We start from the raw sequence: 16933 nt of genomic DNA on the forward strand, positions 1-16933 counted from the left end.
TCATTTTATTGAAGAATGTATTTTTCTGTGTAGGTTTTCTCAGGAACTACAATTAAAAATACAGAAAGATGCCAGGAATATTTCTTTATCTAAAAAATCCCAAAACAGAAAGAAGGAAAAGGAAAAAGATGATTCCTTAGGTGAAGAAAGAAAAATGCTGGTGGTACAGGTAAATGTCTATGTTTTAAATTTAATTTTGTGGGAGGAAATGAAGCTTTTAGAAGTTTTATGAGTGGTGAACAAGCTCTTAACTGTTAGCCTATTTGTTAAAAATGTATCTTCCCTACAGATATTGCCAGTTTAAAACAAACTTAGTATGTTTTTAATGCCAGTGTATACCAGGAAACTATAATAATGCTTGTCAGGAAATTAAAGTTGTTAACATAAAATTATGTTGGTGGAGTCTAGGTAGATGAGCTACAGCAGAAGGAGAAATCTCTTTTATAGGTTTCAGATATTATAGCATTTTTAACTCTGGGGTTCTTGGAGGCTAGAGGTCTGCTAAGCCTAGTAATACATTCCAAGAGTTTTACCTAAGAGTCATGAGGATGTTAGGTCAGATACAGAGGTTGAAAGTAAATGGCTCAAAAGACAGCTCAAGATAATTTTGGCTCATGACCTACATTCCATCTCTCCATAATCATAATGTTGTAGTCATCCAAATTCAAATAGTCTGCAGGATCTTTAATATAGATGTGGCTTCTTCCGAGAAATTCAGTTCCATACGCTCATCTGAAAACACCTAGACACATGCTTGTATGTGTCCACCCACACAGGGAGAGCAAACATACATACATATAGGGAGCAAACACACACACCACTCTTTCTCCTTAAATGATGTGAGAAAAAAATATTGTTTTAGAATTTTATATAAATTGGAGCATTATAAAATTGAAATTTGAATATTTAAATTTGCTTTTCTGGCTAAGGTACTCAGGATCTGTTCTTAATAAGGTAATTTGAATTCACTACCCTCAGAGTCAGGGAGCATAGAGGTGAGAAAAGTAGCTTTCTTAATTCCTCTTTCACTTTTTTTCCCCCACTGAAATTCATATACACCATATACAGATACCTTATGCACACATATCCAAATATATTATCAATTAGTGTTACATTTTGGTTCTTTTTGTATTTTCACAATAAATATGTGAATAAGAATGTGGGTTTCATTTTTAATTATATAGGTAGATTAAAGATAATGGTCACAAAAAGGTGATACCTGTAAAATTCTGCTTGAGGCAACAAGTAAGTACTACATAAGAAGAGGTAATTTTCTTTCTTTTCAGATCATTAACCTTAAAATTTTTATTCATGCTTAGGATATCAATGCTGATCCCAAAGTTAAGGATTCTAAGGTATTTAAAATAAAAGGATCAAAAATCAATGGAGAGAAAGTTGAAAAAGGCAATAGAGGTTCAAATGCCAGGTATCTCCATGAAAATAGGATAAGCCACATCAAAACAGTGCCTTCCACAAGTCTCAGAGACTGCAGCAATGTCAGCGTGAACCACACAAGGAATTCAAGCACAGCAATGCCCCCACTTACACACAATCTTTCAGCAGTTGCTCCTGGTGTTAATTCTGGAATGGGAACTATCTCAGGTGTACAGAGTTACAGGTATGAATTAGGAAAGTAAGACTAAAAAAATTGCTAAGAGATCTATTTGCAAATGATAATGTTTATTGATTCATTCACACTGTTTTACTCGTAGAATTATAGATGCTATTTATACTTGTTAGGTTGTTGTTGCAAAACTTTTTGACTTGTATGATGAAAATTATTAGGATTTGTACCCAAAATTCACCTGAGTCCTAAGGAAGTAGAATTGTATGATTTAAGGTGAAGAGAATTTACAACTATTTAGACTATAATATGAAAGAATGTTATTGTAATAAGAGATTTGTTTTGGTGGTCTGCTGCTGCATAGTTTGTCTATTGGCACTTGGTGGTAAAAGGAAGCACCTTTTGGGAATTTTGCTAAAAGAAAAGTAAATTTTGCTAAAAGGTAGGAGTTGAGGCTGTGAGGAAGGCATGAGTCAAGTGATAAATTATAGAATGCTTCACTAGATTTATATGTAATATATATTTGAAGATAGGCATCAAATTCTGATTAAACTGCGTAACACTTGGTGCTGTGTCATTTGGTTTTTTGCTTGGAAATAATAATTATTGATTTTAATTTTTTTTTGCAGAGTGGATGAGAAAACTAAGAAGTATTGTATTCCATTTGTTAAACCAAATAAACATTCTCCATCAGGAATTTATAATATTAATGTGACATCAGTAAGTAAACTGTTCCCAGTCAAAGAAGAGCAAGCACTAGTCAGTTCTAGACTTGTATAATATTCAGTATGACAGTTAAGAACTGAGAATTGTATTTAGAGTCATAAAGTGAAACATTAATTATGCAAAAATCGTCCTGTCATAGTCATGATGTAGAATTCTAAAATTTAAATAAGTCTGAAAGATGTTGTAATAATGCCATTTGCTTGTTTATGGAAGCATAGTAAATTTTCTTAATGCTTGCCAATCAGTTAGTTCTTTTTTTTTAAGAATAAATGAGGGCTGGGGATGTGGCTCAAGCGGTAGCGCGCTCGCCTGGCATGCGTGCGGCCCGGGTTCGATCCTCAGCACCACATACCAACAAAGATGTTGTGTCTGCCGAGAACTAAAAAAAAAAAAAATTAAATAAATATTAAAAAAAAAAAAAAAAAAAAAGAATAAATGAAAAGAGAAATTATCTCATTATCTTACCCGCACCACATTTCTGGTGAAAATATTTTTTTATTCATTTAACAAATATTTCTTGATCATCTATTTTATATAAGACACTGGAATTAAGTCAGTCTCTCTCCATGGAACTTTTGGTCTAGAAAATCAGCAAACTAAAAACATGCTATCAGATTTTAGTATTCAAAGCATGACTAAGGTTCAGAGATAGCACAGGAAGGAGCATTATTATTCTCAACATAACCTCCAGAATGCTGCTTTTATAAACTATGTCAAATCATCATCATTCTTCTGTTCAAAATCCTTCATTGACTTCTCTTTTCTGAGTAAATGCCAAAGTCCTTAAGGGGCCATCAAGTTCCTGCATGATGAAAGCCCCCTGCCCTTTTAATCCTACCTCTGTTTCCTTTCTTTTTATCAATCTGTTCTGACCATGCTGATTTCCTTGTTATTCCTGAAATATGGCCATGCGTTCTTCTGGGCTTTTACACTTACATTTAGAGCTCTGTTCCTCCAGATAACCCACTATGTGTACTTTTTCTCCTCTTTAGTACACATAAAACCTTATTGTGAGTTCTTCTTTAATATTGTGACTCATTTTTTCTCATTACCCTCTATCTCTTCTCCTTCCTTAGTTTTTTTTTCATTACCTATATCTGCATCCTCTATATGCTCATTTTTATGTATAGTCTGTCTCCTCAAAAATACAATGTGTAAGCTTCCATGTCAGTAATTTTTTTTTAAAGAGATAGAGAGAGAGAATTTTTTAATATTTATTTCTTAGTTTTCGGCGGACACAACATCTTTGTTTGTATGTGGTGCTGAGGGTTGAACCTGGGCCGCACGCATGCCAGGCGAGCGCGCTACCACTTGAGCCACATCCCCAGCCCATGTCAATAATTTGTGATGTTTTCTTCACTTCTATACTCCATTACTGAGAATAATGTTTAGCCCAGTAAGGCTGCTTAAGAGGGGCTAGGAGTACAGCTCAGTAGTAGAGTTTGTGCTTAGCATGCATAAGGCCTTGGATTAGAACCCCAGAAAAAGAGAGGGGTGGGACTTAAGAAATGTGGAGAATAAGTAAATTCTTTTTACATAGAAAGAGAGGTATGGATATATTTCCCAAACAGTATTTTTTCCACTAATTTCTCTACTCATTATCCTCAGAGATGAAAAATATAGTCTTTTCATCTCTCTTATGATTTGGACATTGCTGTTTTTCTTTTAATTATTCTTAGTTTATTACTTCTGTGCTCATGACATTTTATTTTTTGATAATACCCTACTGATTTCTTTTATTTTTTAATCCTGGTCTGTTCTGGAAGATTATTTCAATCAGCAAGCCTTTTTAAAAGTAGCTAGCTCAATAATGTTTTTTAAGAATTGATATCAACTGCTTTCAGGCATTGCATATTCAATGCTGGCTAATAATTTTATATCCTATTTTTATTTATTCTTCTTTGGAAAAGATAATCGAGAAAGGGGGTAAAGATTGGTGGAGAAAAGATCCTTCGGTTCGTAAGCGTGATGACTGGGGGGTCCTGCTCTTGTGTGAGATGTGCCTCCCTCTAAACCTTGTTATGACATCAGCACATTACCCATCTGACGTGAAAAAACAATGGTGGAGAAAAGGCCCACTGGAGTCTTTCCTTAATGAAAATTAATGCAGACAGAACTAAATCTAGACTTTCTTCAGCTTCTGCATTAAAGATCTGTACTTTCCCCACTCTTTATGCCCTAATACTGGGATGTGAATAAATATACAAACATTTATTATTATGTGTTTTTTTTTTTTGTCACGCTTTGAATGTGTAAATCTGGTAGTTTGAACTCACTTTTTGATTTTATTTTTTGTACTCAAGGAATCTTCATGGCTTAATGTCATTATGTGTATGTTTGTTGTGTGTGTATTTCATCATATATATGTATATATAAATACACACATATATGTGATTTTGTCATATATGTTTTTTGTCAAGTCACATAATTTCTGTGTGCCATTTATTTTGAAGATGTTGAAAAGAATGTAGTTTCTGCAATTCTTAAATGAAAAAGTTTATAAAAATATCAAATTTCTAAAATTGAAGAATTGAAGTGACACTAATATTCCTCAATTTGGATGTTTTCTGACTTTATCAACTATGAAGTAATAAAAATAAAAAAGACAAGGAAAATAACTGAGGTTACAGTTTTTTACTAAATAAACTATATTTCCTGGGAAGATAGTATCATGCTAACCCTAAGGAGCAAGACAAGACCAAATACAGAAAATAAGTAACAAGATTATATTGAGAAAGAATGAATCAATCTTGGAGGAGATATGATTATGCTACTGGAATTGAAGGTTCTGCTCACCACTCAACCAAAATTCAGGAATCACAAATTGGTGGAAGAAAACAGATTTATTCAAAGCCATTCCTGAGGAAGTTAGAGGAGACTTTTCTGTCTCAATCTCCAACTTGAGAGTGCTCAGGGATGCAAACAACTTTTATGAGAGAAAAAGTGGGTATAGTAAGATAAAAGGCAGGAAATACACCTATGTGGATTTAGCTATGCTGTGCTTGCTAGAGAATTATGTCAAAATTCCAGTGTCCTTGGCAGCCACTTAATCTAGGGACTAGTTTTTCAGTTTCCATTTTTATCATGAGGAAGTTAAGATGGAAAAAAACTTTTTTAAAATCAGGAAATGAAAAGAATTTAGAGCTTTTAATTTCAAGGGAGCTCTGTTATAATACATGTAATGGCAACTATTTGTTGAAAAGCCCAAGTGTTATTAGGTCTGACCTCAGTAGCCTGAAAGACCAAAGTATTGATTTTCATCTTCTATCCTTTTACTCTTGGCAGGACTTATACCGAAGGTTGGCACGGGGAAAAGGAGAAATGTAGAACAATCAGGTTATCCACTTGTTAACAATTTTAATAAATTTGGTAAAGAGGAGGTTTAGAATAATTGAGTGAAATGGTTTCCTATGTTATTAATATCCTTAAAGTTTTTTATTCTGGCTCTTTAAATCTATAAACATTAGGATACAAATCTAGTCGTTACAAAAGAAAGAAAGTCTAGTTTACCCTGAAGCTAATTTATTTCTGTTAATAATTCTGACCAAATTAGGTCTCTAGTGAAAAAAGCCTCCTTCAGGCAAATAAGAAAAGAAGGGAATATTCTAAGACAGACGTCCGTTTGCCTGAACTGAACTATAATCATCTCCCTGAACTAAGAGCCTTGGAAGGAATAGGTATGTTTATGATGCTTTTAATTTTTTCAGCCCTTTTGTGTACATTGTAAAATGTGTAGTAAATAAACTAACAGAATATTAGAAATAATTTATGGTAACCTTACATATTTTAAGTAATTAAACACATATACTCATTTATGTGTAATAAATACATATGGAGGGACAGATGTAGAATATGAAAAACTAAAAAAATGTATATTTTTTCATTGTGTTTATGGTTGTTTTTATCTAGCTCGAAATTCTAGACTAATAAAGAAAGAGAACAAAATTCTTTCAGAATCTCGGATTCCTTCTCTGGCTGCTATTGACCTGCATACTCCCAGTGTTGCTTTACATCAGGTATTGAAATATTCTTTGTAAATTAGAAACTTGGGTCTCTTACATATTTACTATATTTTAAGGAAAATTTGGTCTTAAGAATTGGGCATGTTTTCTGTTGATCTATAAGATTTTGCTTGCTAAAGCTCATTTTATGTGTCATTGCAGTTAGTATCTTATTGCATAAATATTTATATATAAACTTCCAAACTGGTAGTAATCATTTTTTTTAGGTTAAAAATGTGTGTCTGTGAGTGAGTGTGTGTGTGTATGTGTGTGTGTGTGTGTGTGTGTGTATAGCCTAGGTATGTTCTTTGTATAACAATAGGCTTTGTGGGAGTTTGTAGTATTTTACTGCATTAACCCTAAAGTTAAAACCTCATTTTGAAAGAGTAGAACTCTGGAATCATTTCTTAATCTCTCAAAATGAATTGTCTACTTGACATTTTTTTTTTCCTAAGACCATCCTTTTACCTAATTTAAACGTTTTCTATTCCATATAATCTTCCACTTCTAGAATTTCTTTTAGTTCCTGAGAATATGTATGTTTCTGCTCCTTTCCTTCTGAGAGTCTAATGACAAAACATAGGTTAGACCTTTTGATGTTTTCTCACAGGTTCCTGAGACTCTGTTAACTTTTCCCTAATCTTTTTTCTTTCTACAAATTGTACAGTTTCTTTTACCTCTGTTCGTGTTCTGTGACATTTTACTTCATTATCTCTGTCCCACTATTAAGTCCATTCAGTTAGATTTTAAAAATTTCAGATAGTATATATTTTAATCCTAAAATAACCACTTGATTATTTTTAATAGCTTTTATTTCTGTGCTAAGAATTCCTGACCCTTCATTCATTTCAAGTATATTTTCCTTTACTTCATATAACACAGTTATAATGGTTGCTTTGAAGTCTTAATATGATGATTTCAAATGGTTTTTATTTTTGTTTTATAATAAGTTTTGTAAAAAATAGCACACAATGACAGATTAGAAGTATCTTTTAATGTATGTATAAACTAAAGGCCAAAATGTCCTCTGACTTCATTCTTTCCCATGCAAGCAACTTGAGCTATGAATAGTTAATTCTAAGCATCTGATATTTAAACAGCCAGAATTGGAATTTTGGAGGAGTGAGACATTTACAATTACTGAGAAACTATAAAGATTGATTATTTTATAGGTATCAGGATCTCCCCTGTCAGATGATTCAGAGGCCGACTTGCCTCGGATGGAACACCAGCATTGAGAATTATTTTAGTTCAGAAGGGGGTAAGTCTGATTTCTCATACTTAAAGCTGTGTCACTTTAAAAAAAAAAAAATACCTGTGGTGCTGGGGATCGAACCTAGTACTTCACACGTGCTAGGAAAGCGCTCTGCCACTGAGCCAGTCCCTGTGTCACCTTTAATGAGAAATATTTTGTGGTTTTCTGAAGAAAATTTTCAGCCAAAACATTCTCTGGTTATTGATTTTATAAGAACTCCTGCCAGGGAAGTTGTGCCACTTAGAAAATCAAAAGCATTTGTCTATAAAGTAAAATTTTTTAAATAGATCTTATATCTCTTGATCTTGAACTAATCTGAATTTTATTAGCTATAATAATGTGAATTCAGGGTGACAAGTACTGAAGAAGGTTATATACTTATCTTACTTTTCCCAGTATTTTGTTCTGTGGGCTTGTCAAGCAAGATAAATTAAACAATGACTTGGTATTCTCTTTCCCAATAAAGAGGGATCAGCAGTATACCAAATGATTACTTTTAAGTGTTTTTGTACTAAAAAAAATTTAAACCTGTTGGAATGATAATTTGCTAGATGACTTTAAGCAAGTCATTCAATGTTTAATATCTCATTAACTCTGTAAAATATGATATTGTAATAAAATTCCAGGTTCCCTTAAATTTTATTATTGGAATTCATCTGTTAATCTCCACAAAGCATTTTGAATATCTGTGATATCAAAGATCACTTTCCTGTGAAGTGAAAAAAGCTTAAATTTTAATTCTTCATTTGCACAAGCCCTTCCTAGACCCAGGGAAAGGGCTTTACAATGTAGTGGCACCCCCATTCTCCACAAAAAAAAAATTAACTAGGCTTCTGCAGAAATCTTCACTATGGCTGATTTTAAGACTGTCAGCAAATGAGTCTCTACAAAAGAGTTCAATGTAGATAAATTTCCTATTTTCATGTTGCCCTATTTTTCTTGGCTGCTAGCCTGGAAGAAATCAGCATTCCAGATGCTAGACACCCCCTTACTAGTTTTTCACAAATGTATCCAGTATAGTAGTTTGCAGAAATGTGTAAACAAGGCCTCTGGTCTTGAGCTGGAGCTTCACAGAGATGTCTACATTTCTAATATAAGAGAAGTTACCAATTGGGCTCCATGGTAAAAGCTGGCAAAGGGAGGAAAGAGAGGGGAGAAGAAGTTCTCCCCTTCTCAGGTTTTGTCCTTGAAGGGTTAACTTGCCCAGAACAGTGAAAGAGAAAGCTGCTTTTATGTGAACTTCTGCAGCCTGAACTTCTGAGTTCCTCCCCTTATTTGCTGGTTATAAAACTCTGAAACTACTTGAACTCGGGGTTCAGGGGATTGATTGCTTATAGTAAAAGCTGTCCCCTCTGAACCTGGCTGCAGCCAAATAAAACTGTTTCCTGCTAACTTTGGTGCCTTGCCTCGTCTGTCCCTACAACAGCAATGTATTTATTTGAGCTGGTTCATGTGAACTGTGAACAACTAATTCATGTAAACTGTATAAACTTCAGGCTCTACAAACCTAACATCTCTTTTGTCAAAATCAGTCATTGTTTGCATAAAAGAAGATAATGTGCTATACAAGATAGTTTAGATTGATAGTTATTCTAAAGAATGTTTTTAAAATCTTCTTTTTAATACATATAATCTAGGTTTTCTTAGTTTACATAGTACCCACCAATGTTATCAATGTATACATTTTGAGAAAGTGAGTGAGACAAATTAATTTCTAGAAATATTTAATATAAAATATTTGGTGGAATATTCTGTGCTTTTAGATGCTGCTATAGCACTTGAGATGACATCTCCTTGCAACTAGAATGCTAATATCCTAAGAGGAGAGATTCATGGTATTCATTGTTTCCCTCTGAACTTCCTGCATTTTCTAAGAAAGTTGCTTTGCAGAGGAAGGAAAGACAAAGACATCCTTCAAATGTTTCAAAGGAAGATTGAACAAGTTCACCTTCCCGACTGTTATCCTGTTACTTTTTCAGTCTGTTGATGCTTGCTATTTCAAGATATAGACAATGAAAGAATAGTAATATGGTTCTTGTTACATGAATGTGAATTTTCTATTAGTAGATTGTGTATTTAAATTACTAAGATTAAAAGTGATTAAAAATGAAGGCGAGAGACACATTATAAAAGGTCATGTTATTCATGCATTTAACCTTGTGTGATCTGTATAAATGTTTACAGTTGAAGAAAATGAAAACAATTCTAGGATCAGTAAAAGAAAATGTTTTGTTTACTTTACCTATAAAAACACTTGAAAATCTTGTTTCTAGGCATTAAGGTGATATGTAACTGCTGTCCAGGAGTGATATATATCATTGGTTTCTGTGATTGTTGTTAATATTCAGTGTATTGTGGGAATCTGGCCTTTCTGCTGATTTAAGAACTACGTTAATATAAATATAACAGAGAAACTTTTTATTTCTAATGACTCAGTACAGCTGTGGCATTGGTAGTCCTCTGTGTTGTAAAATTTTGGTGCTAATGTTCCTGTGTGAAGGAACATGATTGGAACAAGAGGAAAAGGAGAATAGAGTAGTGAACCTTAAAGTTGAATACTGCACTTCTCACTAGAAAGAGTTACACATACAAAATAGGTGATGGGAAGCAGGGTTACCTATTAATCAGGCTGATCACTTTTGTCTAGGCCAATTGCTATTGAATCATTACTGAAGAGACTGTAGGGAGGGAATGTCTGTTATTACGGACTCCACTCTTGTCCACTGATATTTTGAGGGTGATATTAGAACCCAGAGAAGTTTCTGTGCCTTAAATACTTAGGCCTTCCCAAAGTTTTTCTCCAAGGTACATCATCATTTACCCACATTCCACACATTTTGCACAGGTTTGCAACATTTTAGGTGGGAGGGTTAGACCAATTGAGCTCCAGATTCTTGTTTCTAGGATTCCAGTCATGCTCTGCATTTATCATTTTTTAAGAACAGTTGTTAAGGAGACCAGGATTTGAGTAGAATTTTTGCCTTAGCCAATTAAAAGTGTGTTGTTTTTCCCTAAAAGCCTTTGACTAGAATTAATCCAAGAATTTAACTAAATTTTTCTTTATTACTCCAAGGAACTTAACATTGAACTTCTGGCCTTAGATACTTGGGCCTCAAAAGACTAGGACATTCAAGAGGAAGCAAAATAAATTATTCCAACATATAAGTCTATAGGTGATGATTAAATTGATATTTGGTTTTGATTTAAGAGCTTTATTTTTAACCTTTTACCTGGTATTTGACTAGATTAGTATGGCTAAAATGCTGAAAAAAATTAGAATATCAGCATTAATGATCTTCATATTAATATATTATTTTATTTTTACTTTGAAAAATATTGCCAACAGACTCTACAATCTAGAAAGAAGACAATACTTAAAGTCAATCCTCAACAACAGCTTATTTCAATGCTATGTTTATGTAAAGAGAAGTGTGAAAATATTAGCTCAATTTCTGAGGGTCTAAGTCATTTACCTTCTAATTCTGTACTCTCCTTAGGTATCTTTTGCCTATTTAAATATCTTTGAAAAAACTGAGAATCATTTATACTCAAGTCTTTGTTGAAACTTGAGGATCATATATGATTAGAACCTTGGCAGAACTATTAAAAAAGATTTTTCAAACTAGGGTTGTAGATACTAAACCAAAATAATCTTTGTTTTCAGTTTGTGGTTATTTACTCTCCCTTTACAAGGATATGATTTAGTCACACACTAATATGAACTATGGATATGTACTAGTGGGGGACAATGGGTTTGCTGTGTATATGTATGTTTTAAAATAAATAAATATTATCTAAGCTCCATAAGTAGTTTTAATTTATATTTATTTAATTAAGATACTAAAAATTACACACACACACACACACACACACACACACACACACACACCCAGACCCCACTGTATGGTATTTAATAAATAAGTTTGAAATAATGTTAATTTGTTTTTTTGTTGTTGAAAATTTGAATATAGGGGCAACCAGTTAATTAACTGTATAGCTGGTGATATAAATAGCACAGTGATAAAATAATAAATAAAGACTACCTGGCAAAAGTTATGACAGACCCAGGTTAAGAACCCAGTTCTTTTTTTTTTTTTTTTTTTTTTTTTTTTTTTTTTTTAAAGAGAGAGTGAGAGGGACAGAGAGAGAGAGAGAATTTTAATATTTATTTATTTTTTCTTAGTTCTCGGCGGACACAACATCTTTGTTGGTATGTGGTGCTGAGGATCGAACCCGGGCCGCACGCATGCCAGGCGAGCGCGCTACCGCTTGAGCCACATCCCCAGCCCCGAGAACCCAGTTCTTCTGATCAAAAATTCCCTGATTGTTTGGGATGCCTGACTTCCTGTTTAAATGGGGATATGGTAATGAGCCCAGAAATAAATATAAAGAATAAAAATCCATCCTTGCCAACAGTTTTGACCACCTTGACAGAAACAAATCCTTCTTTCTCATTAAGAATTTTAACTTTAAAAAAAAGTATTATATAAGTGATATCATACTACATGTATTATTTTGGAACTTGCTTTTAAATTCTACATTATTATTGAGATCTGTTTATGCTGATACATAGGATAAATTTAGTTCATTCTTACCTACTAAGCATGTGAATAAAGCACCTTTTATGTATCCATAAAAAAATAAAAATAAATGGGGATATGGAAGATGTTTTTTTTTTCTTATTTTTTGGTTCACTTATCTTAGTTGTGCTATAATATAAGGCTATGTGTATACTCAGCTGTGAGTCAGACTAGACTGAAAAATGTGGTTGACTTGTTTTTTAATCACCCTGTGTATAAGCAAACCACTGGCAGGGAATTAGAGAACCACCAAAGGACCGCTTCTAACCTTGTAGGCTAGTCTTGGTGAACTGGACTAAAAGAATTTTTCTTTATTGTTTTGTGTTAAGTATGTTTACATTAGGAAGGAGCCCTTAACACTCTCCTATTTTTATAAAACTTATCTTATTATATTGCTTTCTAAAGGGACCTATTTTTTTTCTCTTGATGGCATAAAAACATGAAATAACTTGAAAATGCAATTAACAGACAGTTTATCTGCTTCTTAACATGCACTTCTGAGAGGTACTTTGCCACAAATATTGACCTCATCACATGTGTATAACTTGTGATTTAGAGCTTTTTGTTTATTGATATTTGTGGATGGCCGACAGTGAATATATTATACACTGAGAAATTTTCTTTTCCCTCTTTTTTTTTGTACCAGGGATTGAACCCAGGAGTGCTTAACCACTGAGCCACATCCCAAGCCCTTTTCATTTTTTTATTTTACTGGCTTTGAACTTGCAATCCTCCTGCCTCAGCCTCCTGAGTCACTGGGATTACAGGTGTGCACCACTGCACTGGCAGAGAAATTTTCTTTAAAATAAAAACTCTGCTCAGGAGGATGCAACAGGAGGATTGAAAGTTCAAAACCAGCCTTAGCAATTTAACAATGCCTTAAGCAACTTAGCGAGACTCTGTCTCAAAAAATACAAAGAGCCGGGGATATGGCTTTAAGTGCCCCTGGGTTCAATTCCTGGAAACAAAAACAAAAACAAAACTATCAAGAAAATATCATTTTATTTTGTTTTCGGTGAAAATTAATTTTCCCACTATATAACCTTATTCACTTATTTCATTCTTTACTTTAGCCTGCAGGATCATTTCCTGTAGGAGCAAGGAAGGAAGGTGTCAACAGTAAAATTTTGGAAAATGTTTTGTCAGGTAACATGAATTAATATAAGAAAGAATCAGGGAAATTAAAGTGACATCTCAATTCAGCATGTTTTCTTGTCCTTAGACTAGGGTGGTAGCAAGAGCAATACCTAATGTCTCTCCCTCACTAAGTTTTCAATGTTTCTAAAGATTAGGAACAACAAATTATTTACCTATTTCTATTCCACATAATCTAGTACAGTGATTTCTATGTGATAATAGTACTAATACCTATGAAAGTAGGAATATTGTTCAGATTTTATAGGCAAGATAATTGACTTTGAAGGTTTAAAGAATTTAGTGTCATTTGACAAATAAAACAGCTATGAGAGTTTGTTGGCATAAATATATAGTCATGATTACTTGGATCTGGAATTAATTTTAAAAACGAAACATTTATTTAGATAATATAAACATTAGGAGCTTAGATTACTGGAGCTCCATGCTTCCTCACTGATTCTAAAGGAGAATGAAGAGTTTGCTCACCCATCAAACAAAACTTCACTCATAGATTGGAGCCTGAAGCAAATCTCTGTATGGGTTGGGGTGGGGGTTCAGTGAGGATGGTGTGCACTGAGGGGCTCTTGTTAAGTACCCTTGCCTGAATTAAGGGGAGTGAAAGGAAAAGGGATTATGCTGATTGGCTGGCAGCCTATCCATGGAACCACATGACTTTTGTAGAGCAATAGGGGCACAGAATGGACGCTGGAGAAATCATCACAGGGCTCACCAGAGATGGACTTTTTAAAGCTGCAGAAGGTATGATTCATTTTAGATTTTGATTGATTCTGCCAAATTTCCCCCTTAAAAGGCTGTACCAATTTATATTCTCGCCAATAGTATCTAAGAAAATCTCTTTTCTTACATTAACTCTTATTTATAATTTTCATTTTGGCCTGTTGGGTGAAAATTCATGATCTTGCTTTTTACATTTTCTTGAATACTATTGAGGTTAAAAATATTTTTTTCTTTTTATGTATTTTTTTTTTGGTTATTTGAATTCCTTCTTCTATCAATAAAAGATAGGAAAGATCTTTGAAAAAAGCAAAGTAGATTTTTGCTTATGTTTTGGAGATTTTGCTCTGTGCATTTTTTTCCTATCCCTGAAAACCTACCCCTAAGGGCAAGTGCCAGGTTCAAATAATACTATTCATATATGTTGCATATGAATATTTATTTACATATATGTAATATGATTATATTACAAATATTTGTGGATAAAAACTTATTTTATATTAGTAAATGTGTGAAGAATTTATTTTTGCACGTCTACAGCCTGAAGAATTTATTTTTAATTATACTTGCTTAAGGAAGGTGGTCAGGTTCCACTTGTTCTGTTGGGTCTTGGGAGGAAATAGGCCAATGAGAAATAAGCACTTTTCCTAGGGTAGAGGGATGAAGGAGGAGCCAGTTCTGCTTGAACAGACAATAATTATTTAGGGAAAGTTATCAAAGAACTGAGCTCTGGAGTTGCAGCAATTAGTCTTTCACATATTCCACTACTCTTTGGGCTCTGCTGGGACTGCCCAGTGCTGCCATGCCATAATCCAGGAGGGGGCAGTAAAGACCCAGTCACTGTAAAACACATCCATCCCAAGGGAAAAATGATAAATCATGGAATGAATTTCACCTAAGGGTTATCTGTTCCTTTTTTTGTCTATGTGTCAACAATAGTTTTCCTTCTCCATTATTAAGGGTGCAGTAATTAAGGGGTGATTAATGGTTTGAGCCATTAGGAGTGGTCAGGGAAAACTGTAGTAGATAGGCCATTTGGTGGTAATCACCAGAGGAGTGGTGCTCCCTAGTGGACATTGTTAATCCTTCTGGTAGCCCAGGCACACAGGGATTTACAAAGCATTTAAGGAGCAGAAGAAGCCCAGTGCACTTGACCTCCTTAAGAGCTTCTGTGCATATGTCAGGACTCTCCTAATGTCAGCAGGTAGCCGGTGACACAACTCAGCAACACAGAGTCAGTGGCTGGTAGGAGCCTAGGAGTGCTAGGAACCAGCTGCAGGCTTCATTGAGAATCCTGAGTAAAAGACAAAGAGGATGAAGAATTATAAAAGTAAATTTGTCTCACGAAATGAAACTGGAAAGATGATTAAAGACAGAGTGGCAAGAAGGCTGATCAGTCCACTTTTAAGATACCAGTCTTATAAGAGCTCTGAACAACTTTGGAATTAACTGGAAACATGGTTTTCAAGTGTGATATCTAAGTAAGTGGAAAAATGTACATTAATCCTCACAATGAATGGAACTTTGGAAATTAGTCCACACGGGCATTAGCTTGCTTTGTTGATTTTGTTAGTTTGCATGGTGCAACCTGAGATGTATTTCCAACCTTGGTAGCACTTGGCGAATACACTTAACTCAGCCATCAATCCCCTGAAATTCTCAATTTGAAAATTTCCCTATTTTTAAGGGAAATTTAATTAAATTAATCCATCTACTTTGTGTCTAAAATTTAAGCCCTCAATGTAGCTGTTAATATACTAATTTGAAAAACAAAAATAAGAAAACTGAAGAGGGACTATAGAAAAGAAGAAATGTTTTGCCAATATGGTTATAGAAGAACTTTAAAAATATTCTGAACAAACTTTCATTGTTAAGACTGTATGAAATCTACTTCTATCCTAAGTGATCTAATTCTGAGTGAAGGAAATTGTGAAAGATATTTCCAAAGAAATGAGTTATTATGTGCAGAACATGTAATAAACCTACCATTTAGAACATAAGCCAGGAAGAAGACAAATTTTGTTGTCAGAGTACGTTTTGTGTGTGTGTGTGTGTGTGTGTGTGTGTGTGTGCGCGCCTGGTGAACTGATATTTGAAGAATAAAAGCGCCATCTTACATAATTAGTTTTCCCAGAAAACTGTGGCCCTCCCGCCAATGCTGGGAATTAAATAGGACCTCATGCATGCTAGGCAAGCACTTTACCGCTGAATTACATCCCCAGCCAAAACTGGACTTGAATTGGCCTTTAAGGAGAGATTTTACAGAGATAATTGGACGCATATTTAAAAAAACAAATAATTTATGAAACTGATAATGAAAGTCTGAAAATTACAAAATTAAGTGGCAATTAAATAAAGGATTCTCTGCTTACCATTAAAATCTATCTTCCAACAAACTGCTAAAGGAAATTGTATCTTCATTAAAACAGAACTTTTTGTTTTGGAATTCTTGAAAGGTGGTTGAAAGAATGTACCTACCAGTGGCCAGTAACTCTTTTATTTGGGAGGGCTGTGTGTACTTATTTTTCTCTCAACAGAAGTTCTTTTTTTTTTCTGGGAGAAGACTTTCAAATCTTGAGACTTCCCCTGATATGTATGAATTGATTTGGAAGGAAATAGAGTTTAACATCAGGGAAGTTTAGAAATTTATTTATTTAACAAATACTTTTTGCATCCCTACTATGTGCAGACATTGTTCTAAGTTCTGGGTATAAAGGAGTAAACAAAATAGACAAAAACCACTGCAAATAAACAAGGTAACTAAGAATATGTTTAGATATTTGAATGTCAATCATGCTAGAATAAAAATAAAGCCAGGAACAGGGAATGGAAGGGAGCCTGTGTCTGCACATCTCCATTGGGTGTTCAGGACACCAAGAGGTGGCATATTATGAACACTCTGAAGGAAGTGAGGGAGGGAATCATGTGTATATCT

At 34.0% G+C, this 16933-nt stretch overlaps 1 protein-coding gene and 1 non-coding gene across 2 annotated transcripts in view; both read left to right on the top strand.

Annotated features, from left to right (window-relative positions):
- Positions 1-9404, top strand: part of Cdkl2 (cyclin dependent kinase like 2) — a 34295-nt gene extending 24891 nt beyond the window's left edge. Inside the window, exons 8-14 of the mRNA XM_026408469.2 lie at positions 34-169; positions 1320-1618; positions 2194-2284; positions 5844-5967; positions 6200-6306; positions 7464-7552; positions 9310-9404. Coding sequence (XP_026264254.2) covers positions 34-169; positions 1320-1618; positions 2194-2284; positions 5844-5967; positions 6200-6306; positions 7464-7529 — 823 coding nt within the window. The 3' untranslated portion in view covers positions 7530-7552; positions 9310-9404. The remainder of the gene's footprint in view (positions 1-33; positions 170-1319; positions 1619-2193; positions 2285-5843; positions 5968-6199; positions 6307-7463; positions 7553-9309) is intronic.
- On the top strand, positions 4238-4339 carry LOC113196527 (small nucleolar RNA U13). Its single transcript, XR_003302561.1, has one exon. It is a non-coding gene; the product is annotated as a small nucleolar RNA U13 (small nucleolar RNA).
- Positions 9405-16933: the final 7529 nt, after the last annotated feature.

Source organism: Urocitellus parryii, chromosome 10 (genome assembly GCF_045843805.1).
Source record: "Urocitellus parryii isolate mUroPar1 chromosome 10, mUroPar1.hap1, whole genome shotgun sequence".
Lineage (NCBI taxonomy): Eukaryota > Metazoa > Chordata > Mammalia > Rodentia > Sciuridae > Urocitellus > Urocitellus parryii.